Raw genomic sequence first — 15,954 nt, forward strand, 5'->3', positions numbered from 1 at the left:
TCAGGATTTAAGTACTTCCTTCTAATCAAAACAGTGAGTCATGTTTGTACCAGGAAAAGCCTACACATTTGTGATCACTATCCCAGAATTGCTGTTGAAGTTGATGTCAGCAGAAATATGCAATTTAAATAAGGTAATGGCTTATTTAACATTTGATTAAATGCTCAAGGAGCACACACAGTTAGGTATTAACTAAGCGCCCTCACCTGATTCCAGCATTTTTGCTTGCCCACAGGAAGTGTGGCACTGCTGTCTGGTGACAATGGCAAATCCCAGCCTCAAAAGCTTCAGCTATGGGCAAGGGTCATCTCAGCAATTGCACAACAATCCCCATACCCCAGGCATAGGCAAACTCGGCTCTCCAGATGTTTTTGGGACTACAACTCCCATCATCCCTGACCACTGGTCCTGTTAGCTAGGGATGATGGGAGTTGTAGTCCCAAAACATCTGGAGGGCTGAGTTTGGGGATGCCTGCCGTACCCTCTTCCCAGCTTCAGGGTTAGGAAGAAGGTGGGGAGTGTTGTGGCCACAGGACCAAACAGTCAAGCGTTCCCCTGCCACTCCATTTCTGCCCTAAGAAGGAAGACGTGGTGGAAGGCTGCTGTTCCAATGCGGGGCCCAATGTGTAAGCCCCGCCTCCCCTTATGGAAAAGGCAATGGAGGATTATTGGTCTTCTGCAGCCAAAGAGAGACCAGGAAACCTCCCTTTTCCACCGAAGGTCTGGATCGCCTTGCCACATGATGCATCCAAACTTTCAATGGGTGAGACGAGTGATCATAGTTCTTGGCTTGGGTACCAAAGCCAGATGGAAATTGTGGACCCTTGCCTTAATATTCTTACATACTATTTATCACGTTACTCAATTTTAACACATATGTCCTGTTATAAACGTGTGGGATTTCTTTCTCTTTAACAGATCAAAGCATAACTTGGGCCTGCGACTTCGTAGGAAGCTATCACAACTATCCAGCTACAAATTGCTGTTTCTCCGAAGATGGCTCTTTGCTTGCAGTCAGCTTTGACAAAATAGTCACTGTGTGGGACTCGGAACTGTGGGATCTCAAATGTACTTTCTGCCATCTTCCTGGGACTATACGGTAAGTAACCATGAATTCCTTTATTTTAAATCAGGTTTGTTGGGGGGGGGGGAGATTCATTAAGCATGTAATGAAACTAACCTAATATTCCCCCAAAGTTTTAAAAGCTTTAATCCTTAATATTTTCCTATCAGAAACTTCTTTATTGGGCCCTTCTGAGCTTTCACAAGAAGCGATGGTTTTAAGGGAAAGATCTTTAAATAGCAACAAAGCACTGTAACAAAACCAGCTTATTTTTTACATGTGTCCAGAATAATCTGCAGAACTAGAAATTGCATTGGGTGGGAAACAAACGCCTATCTTCCCTCCTGCAGCCTTCCCTCAATTTTGCTCCAGATGGTCCTCAGTCTTCTGGAGCAGATTATTGGGCTCATGGAAGTTTGGGGCATGAGAAGGAAGTAGAAGTTCTGTCATGTGACATTGAGTGTTGCCTACAGTTTGATTTCAACAAGACTGCAGAAATACCTTCCGCTTTTGGAATTACCTTCTTGCATGCTGCTTGCTTCCCCTGCCTAGTTTATTTATTGCAAAAGTTTCCTAAAGAAATCTTGCCCTGCTTTTTTAGCACCTGCCCACACCAGTATTATCTTAAGGGGGATTACAACAGAACGGGTTTGCTAAGAAGCTGTAAGCTCTACAATTAGCCGAGAAATGCCTCTCTGTTTATTTAGAGTAAACATTTACCTGGTTGCAAGGAGGGGGGAGGGAATCTCCCTTGTTGGAATTAGAGGGTCATAAAATAAGAGTCTGAGCGCAAACAAAATTGCTCTTGAGATCGAGAAGAAAGAGAAAGGTTGTGTGGTGGTTTAATGGAAGACTTCGGCCAGTCCTGACTCTTGAATCCCTGATTTGCCTAGGCATCAGTGGTGCCCATTGTGACACACTTTTTAATGTGTGGCAGGTCTCCAAAACTGTAATAAACCGCTTTCTTTTGAGCACACATATAGCCTTTCACTTAAAATTACTTACTTAAACTGTATACTAAAGCATGCAGAAGGTAGATTCCCATCTTTTACCAGTCTGTGAGGTATGAGTGCTTGAGCGAGGGTTGGGGAAAATGAAGCATGGCACCTAAGGCAGACATGGCTGGCCTCCCTCCTGTAACCATTTCAACCATGGAAATAGCAGATATAGCTGCCTGAAGTAAGCTAGGGTTGTCTTAGATCAGGCATGGGAAAACTCGGCCCTCCAGATTTTAGTTGATATTTTAGAATGTAAAATGCTATTTTATTTATTGATTGGTTTTTACCTTGTGGGCTTATAGCCGAATAAAGTATTATCTATTTATCTATCTATCTATCTATCTCGGCCCTCCAGATGTTTTGGGACTACAACTCCCATCATCCCTAGCTAACAGGACCAGTGGTTAGGGATGATGGGCACTGTAGTCCCAAAACATCTGGAGGGCCGAGTTTGCCCTTGCCTGTCTTAGATTATATAGTGACCCTACAGCGAAATATCTCATGGACACGACTAATTAACATTATCTTTGTTATTTATTCTTCCAGAAACCTGTGTTTTGGGAGGCAGAGTTGTTCAAAATACCTTCTTGGCACCACCAACACTGGATTTTTGTGCTGTTGGAACTTGCTGAGCTGTACATGTAAGACCATTTTATCACCTTTCCTTCCTTCCTTCCTTCCCTCCTTCCTTCCTTCCTTCCTTCCTTCCTTCCCTCCTTCCTTCTGTTCTTTCTTTGATTAAAAATTGGTCATTCTGAGAGAACCCAAGGAGGCAAATTGCTTTGTATTTCAGCTTAACGCCAAATACTTTTAGTTTTTATCTATCCAGTCGTTGGAACCGTATTGCATAAAATTCTATGGCAAGTATTGTTGCCGAATCCCCAACCAACCTCCGCTCCCCAGTTCAGATCCTCCCTTTGAAAGTTCTCCTAGCTGCATTCATGGTTTGAATTAATTCCAGTTCCGTCCTCCGTTGCAAAGCATATCCTTGAGAGTCTGTGGTTCTCCTTAATAATCTGGTTATTTTGATTTTCAGTGGAATGGAGTGCCCAATTAAATGTCATTGTTCTGCAGCCAGATTGTCTGTCTGAGAACATCGTCGCGGTTTCATCCCACTCGGAATACTCAGATGGTGAGCATAAAGACCTCTTTCATTTTTGTTAAGGATCACTGGCCAAAACTGCAGAACCATACTGCCCAGGAAAATATTTTACTTCCTTGGACTTGAAAGCCACTTAAAATAACTCTTTAAAATAGGCCGCTCTTGTCTACATGAAAACTATATCATGGTTTGGATCTTAAGACAAGAAAGTTTGCTGACGGAGTGTTTCTCATCCCCCTTGTACTCAAACCTTGCTTTCAGGCTTCCCCATAAGCCTCTGGTTTTCCTCTGTGAGAACAGAATCCTGGACCAAGTGGGCTGTTCTTTTCCCCCACAACTGCATCCCCCAAATGCCCATCTATAAGATCGCTGGTCCTTCTGAACCAGGCTGAAGCATGGTGGGATTGCTGGGTGAGAGGACAAGTGCCCCAGAATTGGTTGGCCTGAACTTCCTTGTGTCTTGGCGCCCAAACCCCTTTTATCTAGGGCATGCATCCCCAAACTCTGCCCTCCAGCTGTTTTTGGGACTACAATTCCCATCATCCCTGACCACTGGTGCTGTTAGCTAGGGATGATGGGAGTTGTAGTCCCAAAACAGCTGAGGGCTGAGTTTGGGGGCGCCTGATCTAGAGCAAGGTCTCTTACCATTACCGAAGTAGGGCAATCTGTCTAGCAGACCTTTGGGATACCATGTCGCTTAGAGTCTTGCCCTGAGATCTGTTTTCTGGGTTGTAGATTTTCATTATAAGAAAGCTATTTTAATGAAAAAGGCCACCTGACAGTCTTGGCACCGCAGAGCCTTTTAATAACTCTCACCCCCTACTGGGCTAGATCAGGTGAGCGATAATATCTTGTTGACATTCCTTGTTTTCTGTACGTGGGGTGGTTGTTGTCAGGGAGTTTAAAGTCTATGGTGGGGCGAAAACCTATTTCCATTTCAGGAGTTCCTTTTTACTGTTCTTTATCCTGCAATGTGTGATACTCTACAGTTGGTTGGGCAGCCCATGGTCCTGCAGATATTGCCAGACTACATTTCCCATCATGCCCAGCATTTAGCCATACTGCCTAAGGCTGATGGGAGTTCCCCATCCCTGCTCTGTAGCCTATTTCTCACTGGGGTGGTACAGTCCAATGACAGGTTTACCACCTGACTGAGAACTAGGCCTAGCATGCTGTATCTTTATCCATATTATTCTTTGTTGGTGGAACTCTGTAGACAGGGGACTGGTTTATTTATACTCCGTTAATAGGTTCCCATATAAGTACCAGGAGCTCTACTGAATGTATGGGTTTCTTTATCATTTTCTGATCATGCATTGACTTCAGACCTCAGAAAAGCAACGCGGAAAGCAGTTCTTAAAGACTAAAATTCTCTTTTTCTTCTTTTTCTTCCCCTCAGTATTTGTATTCAAACCCTGTGAGCCGCAGCCTTTGTGTATCCACAGGAAGGTCTGCAGAGGCCAAGTCCGGTGTGCTGTCTTTGTTCCACGAGATCTCCCCGAGTCCATTCATTCAAAAAAATACCAGTGGCTCAGCCAATCTCAGTTTTACTTCTTGACTGAAACACTTGTAAGTGTTTAAATGCGCATCTGGGACAATATTGCAATGAGTTGTTAGGAGCTCAGAAAGCCAAGTTGTCGTGCTAGTCATTTCTGTAGCCCTTTTCAGCTCTGCTACCCTTATCTACCATTAACAAGGTGAGACAGGACCAGAGGTCATCGTTTAGCCGCAAAGCTCACAGGGGGACTTCGAGTCAGTTGAGAGCTAAACCTGAATCCCTCACTTTGGAAATCAGTGTTCTGCCTGATTTCGGTACATATGAATTGCTCCCTTTCTTGGTATAAGAAGTTTTCTGGACAAGACTGCTTTAACTGAGAAATCTTTTTAATTAGTTCTTATTAGGGGAGATGGGCGATAGTTCAGTAGGTAGGGCAGGAGACTCTGAATCTCAGAGTCACTGATTCAAGTCCCACATTGGGCTACAGATTCCCACGTTCGGGGTTTGGATTTGGATTTTGGATTTGATATCCCACTTTATCACTACCCTAAGGAGTCTCAAAGCGGCCAACAATCTCCTTTCCCTTCCTCCCCCACAACAAACATTCTGTGAGGTGAGTGGGGCTGAGAGACTTCAGAGAAGTGTGACTAGCCCAAGGTCACCCAGCAGCTGCATGTGGAGGAGCAGGGAAGCAAACCCGGTTCACCAGAGTCCACCGCTCTTAACCACTACATTGGACTAGATGACCCTTAGGGTCCCTTCCAACTCATATGATTCTGTTGTATTCTAGTCTAAATGTTAGCTAATCATGTGAGTTTTAGTTCCATAAGGGTAAAATCAATCATTTTGACAAAGCTGGCATACATTGTTTCTTGTTGATTCCTTCCTAGAATAAAAGAGAGAAATGCCTTGACTACAGGGGTGCCTTTCTTCCACAATTTTATACGTACTTCTGTTTAAAACCTTTCGATCAGCTAAAAAATTGTCAGGTGATAGGGATATAGACTGATAATATTGTCATTTTTACTTGTACTTGGTTAAATCACACAGTTTTATTTGGTCCCAAACAATATTGTCAAATATTAATGAATATCCCCAGTGTCCCTTGAAGAGAAAAGAGAAATAATTTCAAACAGCATTAAACCTTTCATGCTTCATGTTATATCCCTTCTGGATTTTGTTTTCAATGAGTAGATGCTTATATTTCTTAAGTGCATATGCTACAAAATAAATCATCTGGATTGTGTGCCATATTTTAAGACTCAACGAAATCCTAGCGAAAGATTGTTTTTCGTAATAGTGTTTCTTCCTTCTGAATGTTTAGGAATTGATGACATTTAGCACAAAGAGCCCAGAAGAGAGACTTACACCTTCCAGCAGACAGGTAATTGTTCTTTAAAAGAAGTGAACAGGAATTCTAAAAGAGTCCACATTCCATTCTGTGTGATTTGATTGAACTGCCCTGTATTGGAAATCGGTTTGACGTATATTAAGTTTCAGATCCAAAGATCCCCTTCTGAGTAGTGTGCAGTGCATCATGGTGGAACTGCAGGGGTAGAGGATCTACTTTGGAATAGATCCTTGGGCCCAATATATCCAGTCAACTCTGTCCTACTAGATTCCCATTTCAAGAGATTCTTGTCCGTAGCTTAGGACTATGCCAGGAATCTTGCTATCATCCGTAAAACGACAGACCAGCGTTCTTAACTTTTTCTCATCTTGGGTGAAAACACAAGTGTTTGGGCCTCTTTTTTAATTGTACCATGGTGATTCTTGGGCTTGCTGATCAGAAGGCCGGTGGTTTGAATCCCAGTGACAGGGTGAGCTCCCGTTGCTCTGTCCCAGCTCTTGCCAACCTAGCAGTTCAAAAGCTGCAGCGGGAAGGTAAACAGTGTTTCTGTGGCTTCCATCACAGTGTCCCGTTGTGCCAGCAGTGGTTTAGATATGCTGGCCACATGACCCGGAAGGCTGTCTGTGGACAAACGCTGGCTCCCTTGGCCTGAAAGTGAGATGAGCGCCGCAGCCCCATAGTTGCCTTTGAATGGGCTTACCCATCCAGGAGTCCTTTACACTTTTTACCTACTTATTTTTTTTAAAAAAAAAAATCTGCATCACACTTGGACGGGGGGGGGGGGAGTTCTATCTTAAACTGCTTTATCAGTACAGAAATGCATGAAAAGCCTAAGCTTTTGGCATTTGCCCAAATTTAAATTATGTCTGCCTAGGCAAGGATGAAGTGAGCACTTAATTCTGTTTATGCTTTACTCATAAATAAGAAGCGAGCTGGAAAATACCCGCCTTTCTAATTTATACAATTGCAAAAATAAAATATTTTTGTAATTGCCCCCCAATATTTATAAAAAGGTACAACCAGTCCAACAGAAAGCCTTATACAGCCACCTAGAGCCATACAGTGGGCCAGGAAATAAATGGTGCCAAATCTCAGGCTGCCAATGGGACATTTGGCCCCGGCAGTGTTCAGGAGGCCAATGGTTTGACTTCACCCCTGGAGACACACTCCATTGTCTTTGGAGACAGACGGATGCCAACAACAAGGAGCATAACTAACTTTTGAATAACATACGACTGGATCCAACCACTAATAATTGCTTGGGGGGGGGGTCAAAAGAAGCTGTTGGGTTTTTCTTGCTGTTAAAGTGTGCTGTAATTGAATTCAGAGGGATTCTCGTTACAGCTTTGCCCTCAAGAACTTCTAATGGTTCTTTTAGATAGATAGATAGATAGATAGATAGATAGATAGATAGATAGATGATAGATAGATAGATAGATAGATAGATAGATAGATAGATAGATATAGATATATATGAGAGAAGCCAGTCATGTAAGGAAGCCATTGGGGACAAACCTAGGAATCCTGTGCCCCTCCAGAAATTGTTAGACTCCAGTTCCCATTAGCCCCAAGCCAAAAGTTGGGGATTCTAGGGGTTTGCTTGACTTTTCTCCAGTTGCACTTCCCCCCTCCTTTAATTTAATAACTTTGGACACCAAGGTGGGTGGGAGGCAGGGATTAAGTACCCTGTTCTGTTCTTTAACTCGGGTCTGTTTTCTCCATCACCACTTTTTAGTTGGCAGTTGAAGAGAGCTTCTCCATGACTCCTTTTTACCTGCTACTGGGAAAGCACCAGCAACAGAACAAAGAGGCTACAGAAACTGGGAGACTCCCTGTTCAGAAGAACTTTGCACAAGAATCGCCTGCCGTCAAAGAAGTAAGAATAAACATGATGCCTGTTTAGGAACATGCTACCATTTAACAAGCTTTCCTTCTTATTGTGTCCTTTTTTCCCCTTTCCTCCCCAGCTTCTTCACACTCCAGCTCATGTCTTACCGTCTGCCTCTTTCCTGTGCCCCATTTTTATCAACTCACTGCTGCTATCCAAAGCCAATAAAAGGTAAGAAGCCTTCAGTTTTTTAAACGTTTGTTTTCGAAAGGAGCCGACAATAAAACTGAACTTTACAGAACAAAAGAAGGTCGCGCACAACATTTTCCCCTATCCGCTTACATTGTGAGGTGGTGGTTCTTCACGAAGCTGAGTTAAGAGGGCATTAACACATTACCATTGTCATAGAAGCATTTACACCGAGGTGTCCTTTGAAAATGACTCTTGCCCTATAGGAGGCACAGCCACATTCACAAGAGATATGAATGAGAAAAAAGGTATTAAAACATAATTCTCCTATTTGGGAACCTGGTATGATGACACATATCAGGTGGGCTAGAGAATCTCATGTCTGAGGTTGCATTCAGACACGGAGCATTATTTCATCATTTCCTGATCATTAACGGTAATGTGTCAATTCTTAAATTCCTTTCACACAGCATAACTTTCTTCCATTAGAGAACACTGCCTTTTTGATCAGTATACTGCCACGTCACACTAAATTTTCAATGTTTGGAAAGGACAGTGTGCCAGAACACTGCCTAAAATTTCATCATGGAATTACAATGCAAAACTGCAGTTTTCTGGGTCACTGGGGCTGCAAACGTTTTTTCTGGAAACAGGTAACACAGAATTTAGCACTAAACTTTGGCTAGATTCCACTAGTTTTCCAAAAGTGGCTTTTACGTCATGCGAAAGATCACGTAAGATATGTAAATACAGTCGTGCCTTGGTTTTCAAACAGCTTAGTTCTCGAATGTTTTGGCTCCCGAACGCCGCAAACCCGGAAGTGACTGTTCCAGTTTGCAAACTATTTTTGAAAGCTGAACGTCCGACGGGACTTCTGCAGCTTCTGGTTGGCTGCAGGAGCTTCCTGCAGCCAACCAGAAACCACGCTTTGTTTTCCAAATGTTTTGGAAGTCGAACGGACTTCCGGAACGGATTCTGTTCGACTTCCAAGGTACGACTGTAAAGGAAACATTGTGAAAATGGAATTAAGTGCTGTCTGAACACAGCCTAAGACCCGTGTGGCTAGGCCCAGCATGTTCAGTAGAACTATTTTATAAAATACTGGAAGGTTTAGTGTGTATTAGTATGAGAGGTTGTATGTAAAACTGAACCTTAGCAAAGGCTAGTTTTAAAGACACCTCCACTGCCTATACACTTCAGGAACATTTCTGGGCCTTTCCCGGCCGTGCCTGTTTACGGAGTAGTTTCTTTGTGTCAGGATGCATTGAAAAGCTTAATTCCCTCCTAATTTGTGTTTCCTGCTGATCTCCCACTGCTTCAGATTATTCTGCGACCCTTATAATTCCCATTCTCTTATTGGTGACTTGTGTGGAAACTTTTTTCCACTTTTAAGAAGTCCACGTCCCCCGTCATACTAAAGCTTACTTATCATGTTCATGAGAATCTTGAGAAAAGTATCTACAACCCAGCAAATATTCTAGCTCTGAGACTTTGTTATAAATGTCTCAGTGGTCTCAAATGCACATTTCTATTTTATCCTTCCATTTGTATTTTTATAGCACTAGTGAAGTTGCCAATGAAGTGGAAATGGAAAGCGACAACAGCGAGAATGAATCGGAGGAGGAGGACACGGAAGTTGCTAAAATGGACTCAGAGGCACCACAGGCGACAGATTGTTTAGAGGACAACATTCCATCTAAATTGTCAAAAGAACAAGAAAAAAAACTGCGCCAGTTAAGAAAAATGGACTACAGCTGGGCATCTGTTCTCTAGACACATAGTATTGTGGACTACAAGTATTTATATTTCTTACCCATAATTCCACAAGTTGTCATTCTTTCAAATAAAGGATTGCGATTTTCCAGGATGCTTCTTCACTTCTTGGAATAAATTGTAACAAGTGTCTCCCGCAGTGAAGTCTTTGAAGCAAGCATTTGTATGGTTTATTTACAGAAAATGTGGTTTTGTAGGGGAAACAATTCAAAACAACTGCATGCTTCTACCTCTAGGTTTCATCCAAGGTCCAACTGGTTTTACAAAGTGTTGAGGTTTTGAAATGGGAGTTGCTCTGGAAATGGGAAGATTTGCCATTATTGTTTTCTGAAAGCACAGTGAACAATCATAGCATGAGGCACCCGTCCTTCAGGAGGGACGGCAAACTTGCTGAACGAAATAGAAGTATTTATTAATCTACATTCCTAAAACGTCCAGGAGCGCTTGAGGCAGAATTTGAAATGCAAGACGCAAAACAAATCCACTTTTGTCCAGTGCAGACAGCGGGAGCAAAATAGGTCACTGGGTAATAAGTCACTTCTGAACTCTCAAAATAGCCTGCTCAAAACCTTTTAGTAGAAAGCATTGGGAGGGAGAAATTATATGCATGCTCACCAAGATGAAAGAATAATGAAATTAATACTGTGGACCCCAGGGACCATTTCAAACACTGCCTCCCATGATAAACTGCTTTTGAAATGGCGACGTCAACAGTTCCACTATGCTAGTATAAGACCCTTCTGTAAGCCCAAATAACTCTGAATCCAGTTCATGTCTGTGCATGTGCCTATAGATGTGCATGTTAGTGCTGTTGAACTCTGAAGAAGCATCTATCTTAAGTACAACTGTTACACAACAAGCAAAGGAATACATGGTACCTCCAGTTACGAACCTAATTCATTCCAGAGGTCCGTTCTTAACCTGAAACCATTCTGAGGTACCACTTTAGCTAATGGGGCCTCCCGCCGCACAATTTCTGTTCTCATCCTGAGGTAAAGTTCTTAACCCGAGGTACTACTTCCAGGTTAGTGGAGCCTGTAACCCGAAGTGTTTGTAACCCGAGATACCACTGTACTAACAGTACAACAGCTCAATATTAAAACCGAAGAAATGTTGTTGAGGAAGCCATGAGTAGCAACCAAATTGGCTCATACTTATTCATTTGACCAGAGCTGCTATGGAGGAAAGTGTTTCTGAGGATAATAATTTCAGTATGGACAATTCTGTATAATAGGGCAAACTGCATCTAGACCAGCACTTTACCTCATGGCTGGCCAGGTGGAATGCCTGATGATAAAATACATGGATATAACTTGCTTCCTCAACACTTTTAAGTCAGAGATGTTCAGAGCTGGGGTGCTAACCTGTGTCTCTCCAGCTTGAGGACTACAACTTCCACCTGTGACCATTGGCCATGCTCACTAGAGCTGATGGGAGTCCAATTTTACATCCCAGGAGCCCCTGCCTCTGGTATAGAGAGACTGGGTTGGCTCTAGACTTGGAAGCAAAACCCAACAAACTAGCATTCCCTGCAGAGCTAGAGTGAAACAAACTTTGACAAACACCTCTATCCAGGCAAACGTCAGAGCAAGGGCATTCTAGTTAAGGCAAAATGGGTGATAGTAGGGGCAACAAGGGAGGTGGCCTGGGCAGAGTGCCAAGGGGCAGCATTTGCCACCTGGGCCTAAGGTTCCCCATTCCTTTAAACAGCTGCTTTAACTGATGGCTGAAGCCAGAGAACATTCCTGTTAGGTTTGTTTCCAACATGTCAAAACTTGTGCCCCTTACAGACCTCCTCTCATTCAGATTGTAGTTCTGGTGACCCTCATAATTCTGGTCTCCTGTCAGTGACTTTTCTGTGGAAAGTAGTATTTTAAGTTTTTTAAGAGCTCTCTGCTCTTTTCATGCGAAGATCTTGTCAAAGCAGGAAAGAAACGGTATGTGGTGAAGTAGATAGCATTTTGCCCCGACATGCAAAAGAAGAAAAAGATCATCACTATATGCATTTGAATGTTTCAATACATCGACCCTAGCTGCTGGGCCTGGTGGAAATTGTAGCACAAAACACCTGACAGGTGTAGTACCTCACTTGTGGGAATAGTTGTGGTCAAGTGGGGAGGGGAAGTGACATACAAAGTTTAACACCACTTTTCTCTCTGCTTCTCTGCTTCAAACCACTTTTTTCTGTTGCTGTGTTGCAGTAAAAGCATGGCATTTGAGTTCACCAGTAGTCCTGGCTCAATCTCTACGCCTAAATCGTTCTGTGCCCCTGGCTAAAGTTTTTTATGTGTGTGTGATATCCAGTCTCTTAATTCAAAGCAACCGTCAGCTCAAATACAATTTCCATGCTAATGGAGAAAAGGCAGGGTGACTCTCCTGAACATCTCCCTCGCTTACCTTTTTAAAACAGATGTGTTATTAATTGGTTCACACTCGCAAGCGAAGGAAGAAACCAATAAGACAAGTTGGGTACATGAGGTTACTTCATCTGTTTTTCTGTGCTCAAAAAATCCAAAGGTCTAGTCAAACTTCTGCTGGCTTACTGAAACAACTGCAATTAAGAAAATAGCATGATGCTAACAGATTTGGCAACGTCTCACAAGTCTCACGATTGAAATTGTAAGGGTGGTGTCTGTTGTGTTGAGCTAATTGCAGGCTGTCTGTCATTATCTACTTGTTTTTCTGGTGTGTTCCTTTGCTTCAGTCGCTAGCAGTGCATGAGAGTATTTTCATGAAACGCTCTTTAGAAATTTAATGATTTTTGGATTGGTCTTGAATGCAGCAATTTGGCATATTATCAGTGAAACTCTGTATATGATGTAGCCAGCAAGGAAAAAAAGATGCTTAATAGTGTTCCTCATTCTTGGATCTTTCTCCTTCATCTGCCTTATGGGATGCATGAGACTTCCACCACCTTTTAAGTACTGCAAATACTGAGATATATTATATACATTAATAAGTACACACACAATTATCATGCTTGGAGAACGCCCTTGTAGATGCTTATCGAGCTAAAAACCTACTAGTTTCTCAGTTTTGACTGCAACTGAAACATGGATGTTTGTGAAATGCAGTAAACGCCATAAGTTGATGATGTGGGTGAATTTTAAAAGTTTGATTTGATTTCTACTTGTTAAAGCAAGGGAGATTGCCATTTATGTGTCAACAGGTTCCAAAAAATGCCATTTACTGTTCCTCAAGTAACTACCCATGCAGCATGGGTCTTTTGGTTCATTTTATTCTCATATGTTGTAGAACGCCTTGAAATGTTGTTGTTGTTTTAAGTGTGTATTGCACACACACACTGTATTTTTTTAAAGCTTTCTGGTGAATTTATTTACCTCACACAATAGTTTTCTGTGCAAGAGCAGCTGAGTGTTTTTCCTTGGCGTGCACTCAGAGGTGATATAGTCTCATAAAGGCCTGCTTCATAGCCTTTTCAAAGACTCTGCCTTATTTTGAAGTACTGAACCTCACCGGATAGCGTCAGAGGTTTCAAAACCCTTTCTGCATACCTCAAAACTGCAGTTTCAGTTCATCTTCTTTTGTTGAGTATTGCAGAAAGCTCAGCCAAGGTTAAAGATGATGTCTCAAATAGAACTGAACCAAAATTCTTCAGAATAATTTTTTCCTGGAAAATCTCTGAGATGTGTGTGTGTGTGTGTGTCTTCATCAACACAGTTCCCTCCGAAAAAGCAACCTTACAGGATTTTCTCTAAATAGTTGCCTTCCATTTTGGGGGTGGCATTTGCCATTACCCATGCACAATGTCTCAGAATGATGCAAAACAGGGAGTGCAAATAGTGCCCCAGACTAACAAGATAGTTACTGGAACACCACACACACACACACACACACACACACACACACACACACACACAATGGAGATCTCGGTGGGGGTGGGAGAGAAAAAGAAGCTGTGCTACTGCCTCGGCTAATGTTGAGTCTCACCCCTAAGACACTGTTGGAGAATTTATCTTTGCCATGGAAAAACTCAGTAAAATGGTCTCTAGATCTCTCTGTCAACAAATAGGGGAGAATTTTGTGGCCATCTGTGCATATCTAGTGTCTCAACAAAGACAGTATGTTAAGAGCCTGTCATTTTAATTTCGGTCATCTGCTGTTTCCTTCTAGAGGTCAGTTTTTCCCTCTTCATATTTGTCTTAAGAGTGTGAGTGCCAGATTTTGCTGACAGCACGGGCTACGGAATTTATTTTTCCATCCGTCACATGTTAATGGAGTCGGGGCTAAAAGAGGTAATAATAACCCAGCTGCGATGCAGGAGGTTGTGATCAGAGCTTTTCCAGAGGGCTACGATGAAAATACTGTACAAATTGACACAAATAACTTTATAAAAACGGCCCCATGCTGAAGCTTGAAATGACTAGCAGAAAGCTGGCAGAATTTACTGCTGAGGATAAAGCAAACCATACACACATGACAATAAATGGATGGGAATATAGAAATTGCAGGTTGTAACTGATGTTGACTTTGCCTTACTGGAAATCGCTTTCATTCATACAATTTGGGATTCCAATTTTCACTTATTTTTACTGAATAGGACACATTTGTATCCAATCTCAGCTATATTAAATTATTTGATTTCTTTAATTTGATGTCTCAAAGCAGACCTCTCTTCCATTCCAGGGGATGTTTAAAAAAGCTTCTTAGTGTCAACCACTAAGACTTGATTTAGGCAAACAAGAAAACTCAACTCTTAGCATGTTATAATACAGTGGTACCTCGGGCTACATACGCTTCAGGTTACATACGCTTCAGGTTACAGACTCCGCTAACCCAGAAATAGTGCTTCAGGTTAAGAACTTTGCTTCAGGATGAGAACAGAAATCGTAGTCTGGTGGCACGGCAGCAGCAGGAGGCCCCATTAGCTAAAGTGGTGCTTCAGGTTAAGAACAGTTTCAGGTTAAGTACGGACCTCCGGAATGAATTAAGTTCTTAACCTGAGGTACCACTGTACTTGGCACCATTTCCAGCAAGCTTTGTACCCCTGCTCTAGTACATTTTCCCCAAATGCAATTTTTTGATTCCATCTCCCTGACACAGCATGATCAGGTCTAGATCCTCAAGAAAGTACCTGCACCTTTAAGAGTTGTACAGAAAAAAAGAGAATTGCTCCAAGTGTGTCTTTTCCAATACAATGGGGATAAGTTCTGCCTAACAAATTCCTTTCCCAAAACTCTCAAGGACCCCTCTTAGGGTCTGAACATTTCGCCCTTTATTTGAGGACACAGAAGCAAAGGAGTGCAAGACATCTGCATCTCTAATAATGCTACAGAAGAAAGAAATCCACCATTTACAGTTTTCATAACTCCTGATAGACAAGCCACACCTGCCAGAACTCTCTCTCTCCCCTACCCAATTATTAAAAGTACAGGAGAAGACTAAACTTCCTTTGCATGTGGTCAGTTTACCCTCATCTCAAAGATGAATAACATTTCAGGGCTATTTCAAAAAATGCCCCCCTTGTTGAAATTCAGAGAAGGCAATGTTTTTCCTGGATTTTCGACTGAAGGGCAAAACCTTTCCACAGTACACCGTCTCAACATAAACACCAGGAGGATTAAGGAATTCCAAGTAAGCCATGATGTTACTGCTTTAGAAGTTATGCCAGGGTGTTAGCCGCAACAGCACGAACTGGTAAAAGTTGTCAAATTCAGCGGTTGCAATTGCTTTTCCCCATATTATCCACACATAACACTATGGTGCCTGTCTGCTCTGCTTCTAAATCAGCAAGTAGATGAGCTATTAAGAAATAATAGTAATAATCATAAAGTTTCCTAACTTTGCAAGAAAATACAAGAAAAGAACAGAATCTTGATACGAGTAGCCTTGTTAAAATATGAAAGAGTCCATATTAATTGAATCCTTCTCACAATGGTCTGGTTTGTTGGACAGAGGCTGAACATTGGCCCTAACTTTCCCCCTTTTATTTTGCTATCGCCATTTCAGATTCAAAGCACCTGACTACATTGTGGAGGGAAGCATGTCATGATCGCCTAGCAACTGTAGGACGTTCTTTTCAGTCACATAATTTTTTGGCGCTTTGTAGCACAAATCAGCTGCCATTGATGAGTCACAGGAAACCTTGTGGCTTAATTTAAACCTGTCAACTTGAAATGTTGCAACAAAAC

At 42.2% G+C, this 15,954-nt stretch overlaps 1 protein-coding gene across 3 annotated transcripts in view; it reads left to right on the plus strand.

Annotated features, from left to right (window-relative positions):
- WDR75 (WD repeat domain 75) overlaps nt 1-9,891 on the plus strand; it is a 43,145-nt gene extending 33,254 nt beyond the window's left edge. For all 3 annotated transcript variants that reach the window (XM_083468229.1, XM_083468231.1, XM_083468230.1), the window contains exons 14-21: nt 919-1,099; nt 2,608-2,702; nt 3,098-3,193; nt 4,563-4,732; nt 5,986-6,045; nt 7,748-7,888; nt 7,980-8,071; nt 9,589-9,891. In XM_083468229.1, the coding sequence (XP_083324355.1) occupies nt 919-1,099; nt 2,608-2,702; nt 3,098-3,193; nt 4,563-4,732; nt 5,986-6,045; nt 7,748-7,888; nt 7,980-8,071; nt 9,589-9,802 (1,049 nt within the window). In that variant the 3' untranslated portion in view covers nt 9,803-9,891. The remainder of the gene's footprint in view (nt 1-918; nt 1,100-2,607; nt 2,703-3,097; nt 3,194-4,562; nt 4,733-5,985; nt 6,046-7,747; nt 7,889-7,979; nt 8,072-9,588) is intronic.
- Nucleotides 9,892-15,954: the final 6,063 nt, after the last annotated feature.

The sequence above is a fragment of the Podarcis liolepis genome (assembly GCF_965112155.1).
Source record: "Podarcis liolepis genome assembly, chromosome: 1".
In the NCBI taxonomy this organism is placed as follows: domain Eukaryota; kingdom Metazoa; phylum Chordata; class Lepidosauria; order Squamata; family Lacertidae; genus Podarcis; species Podarcis liolepis.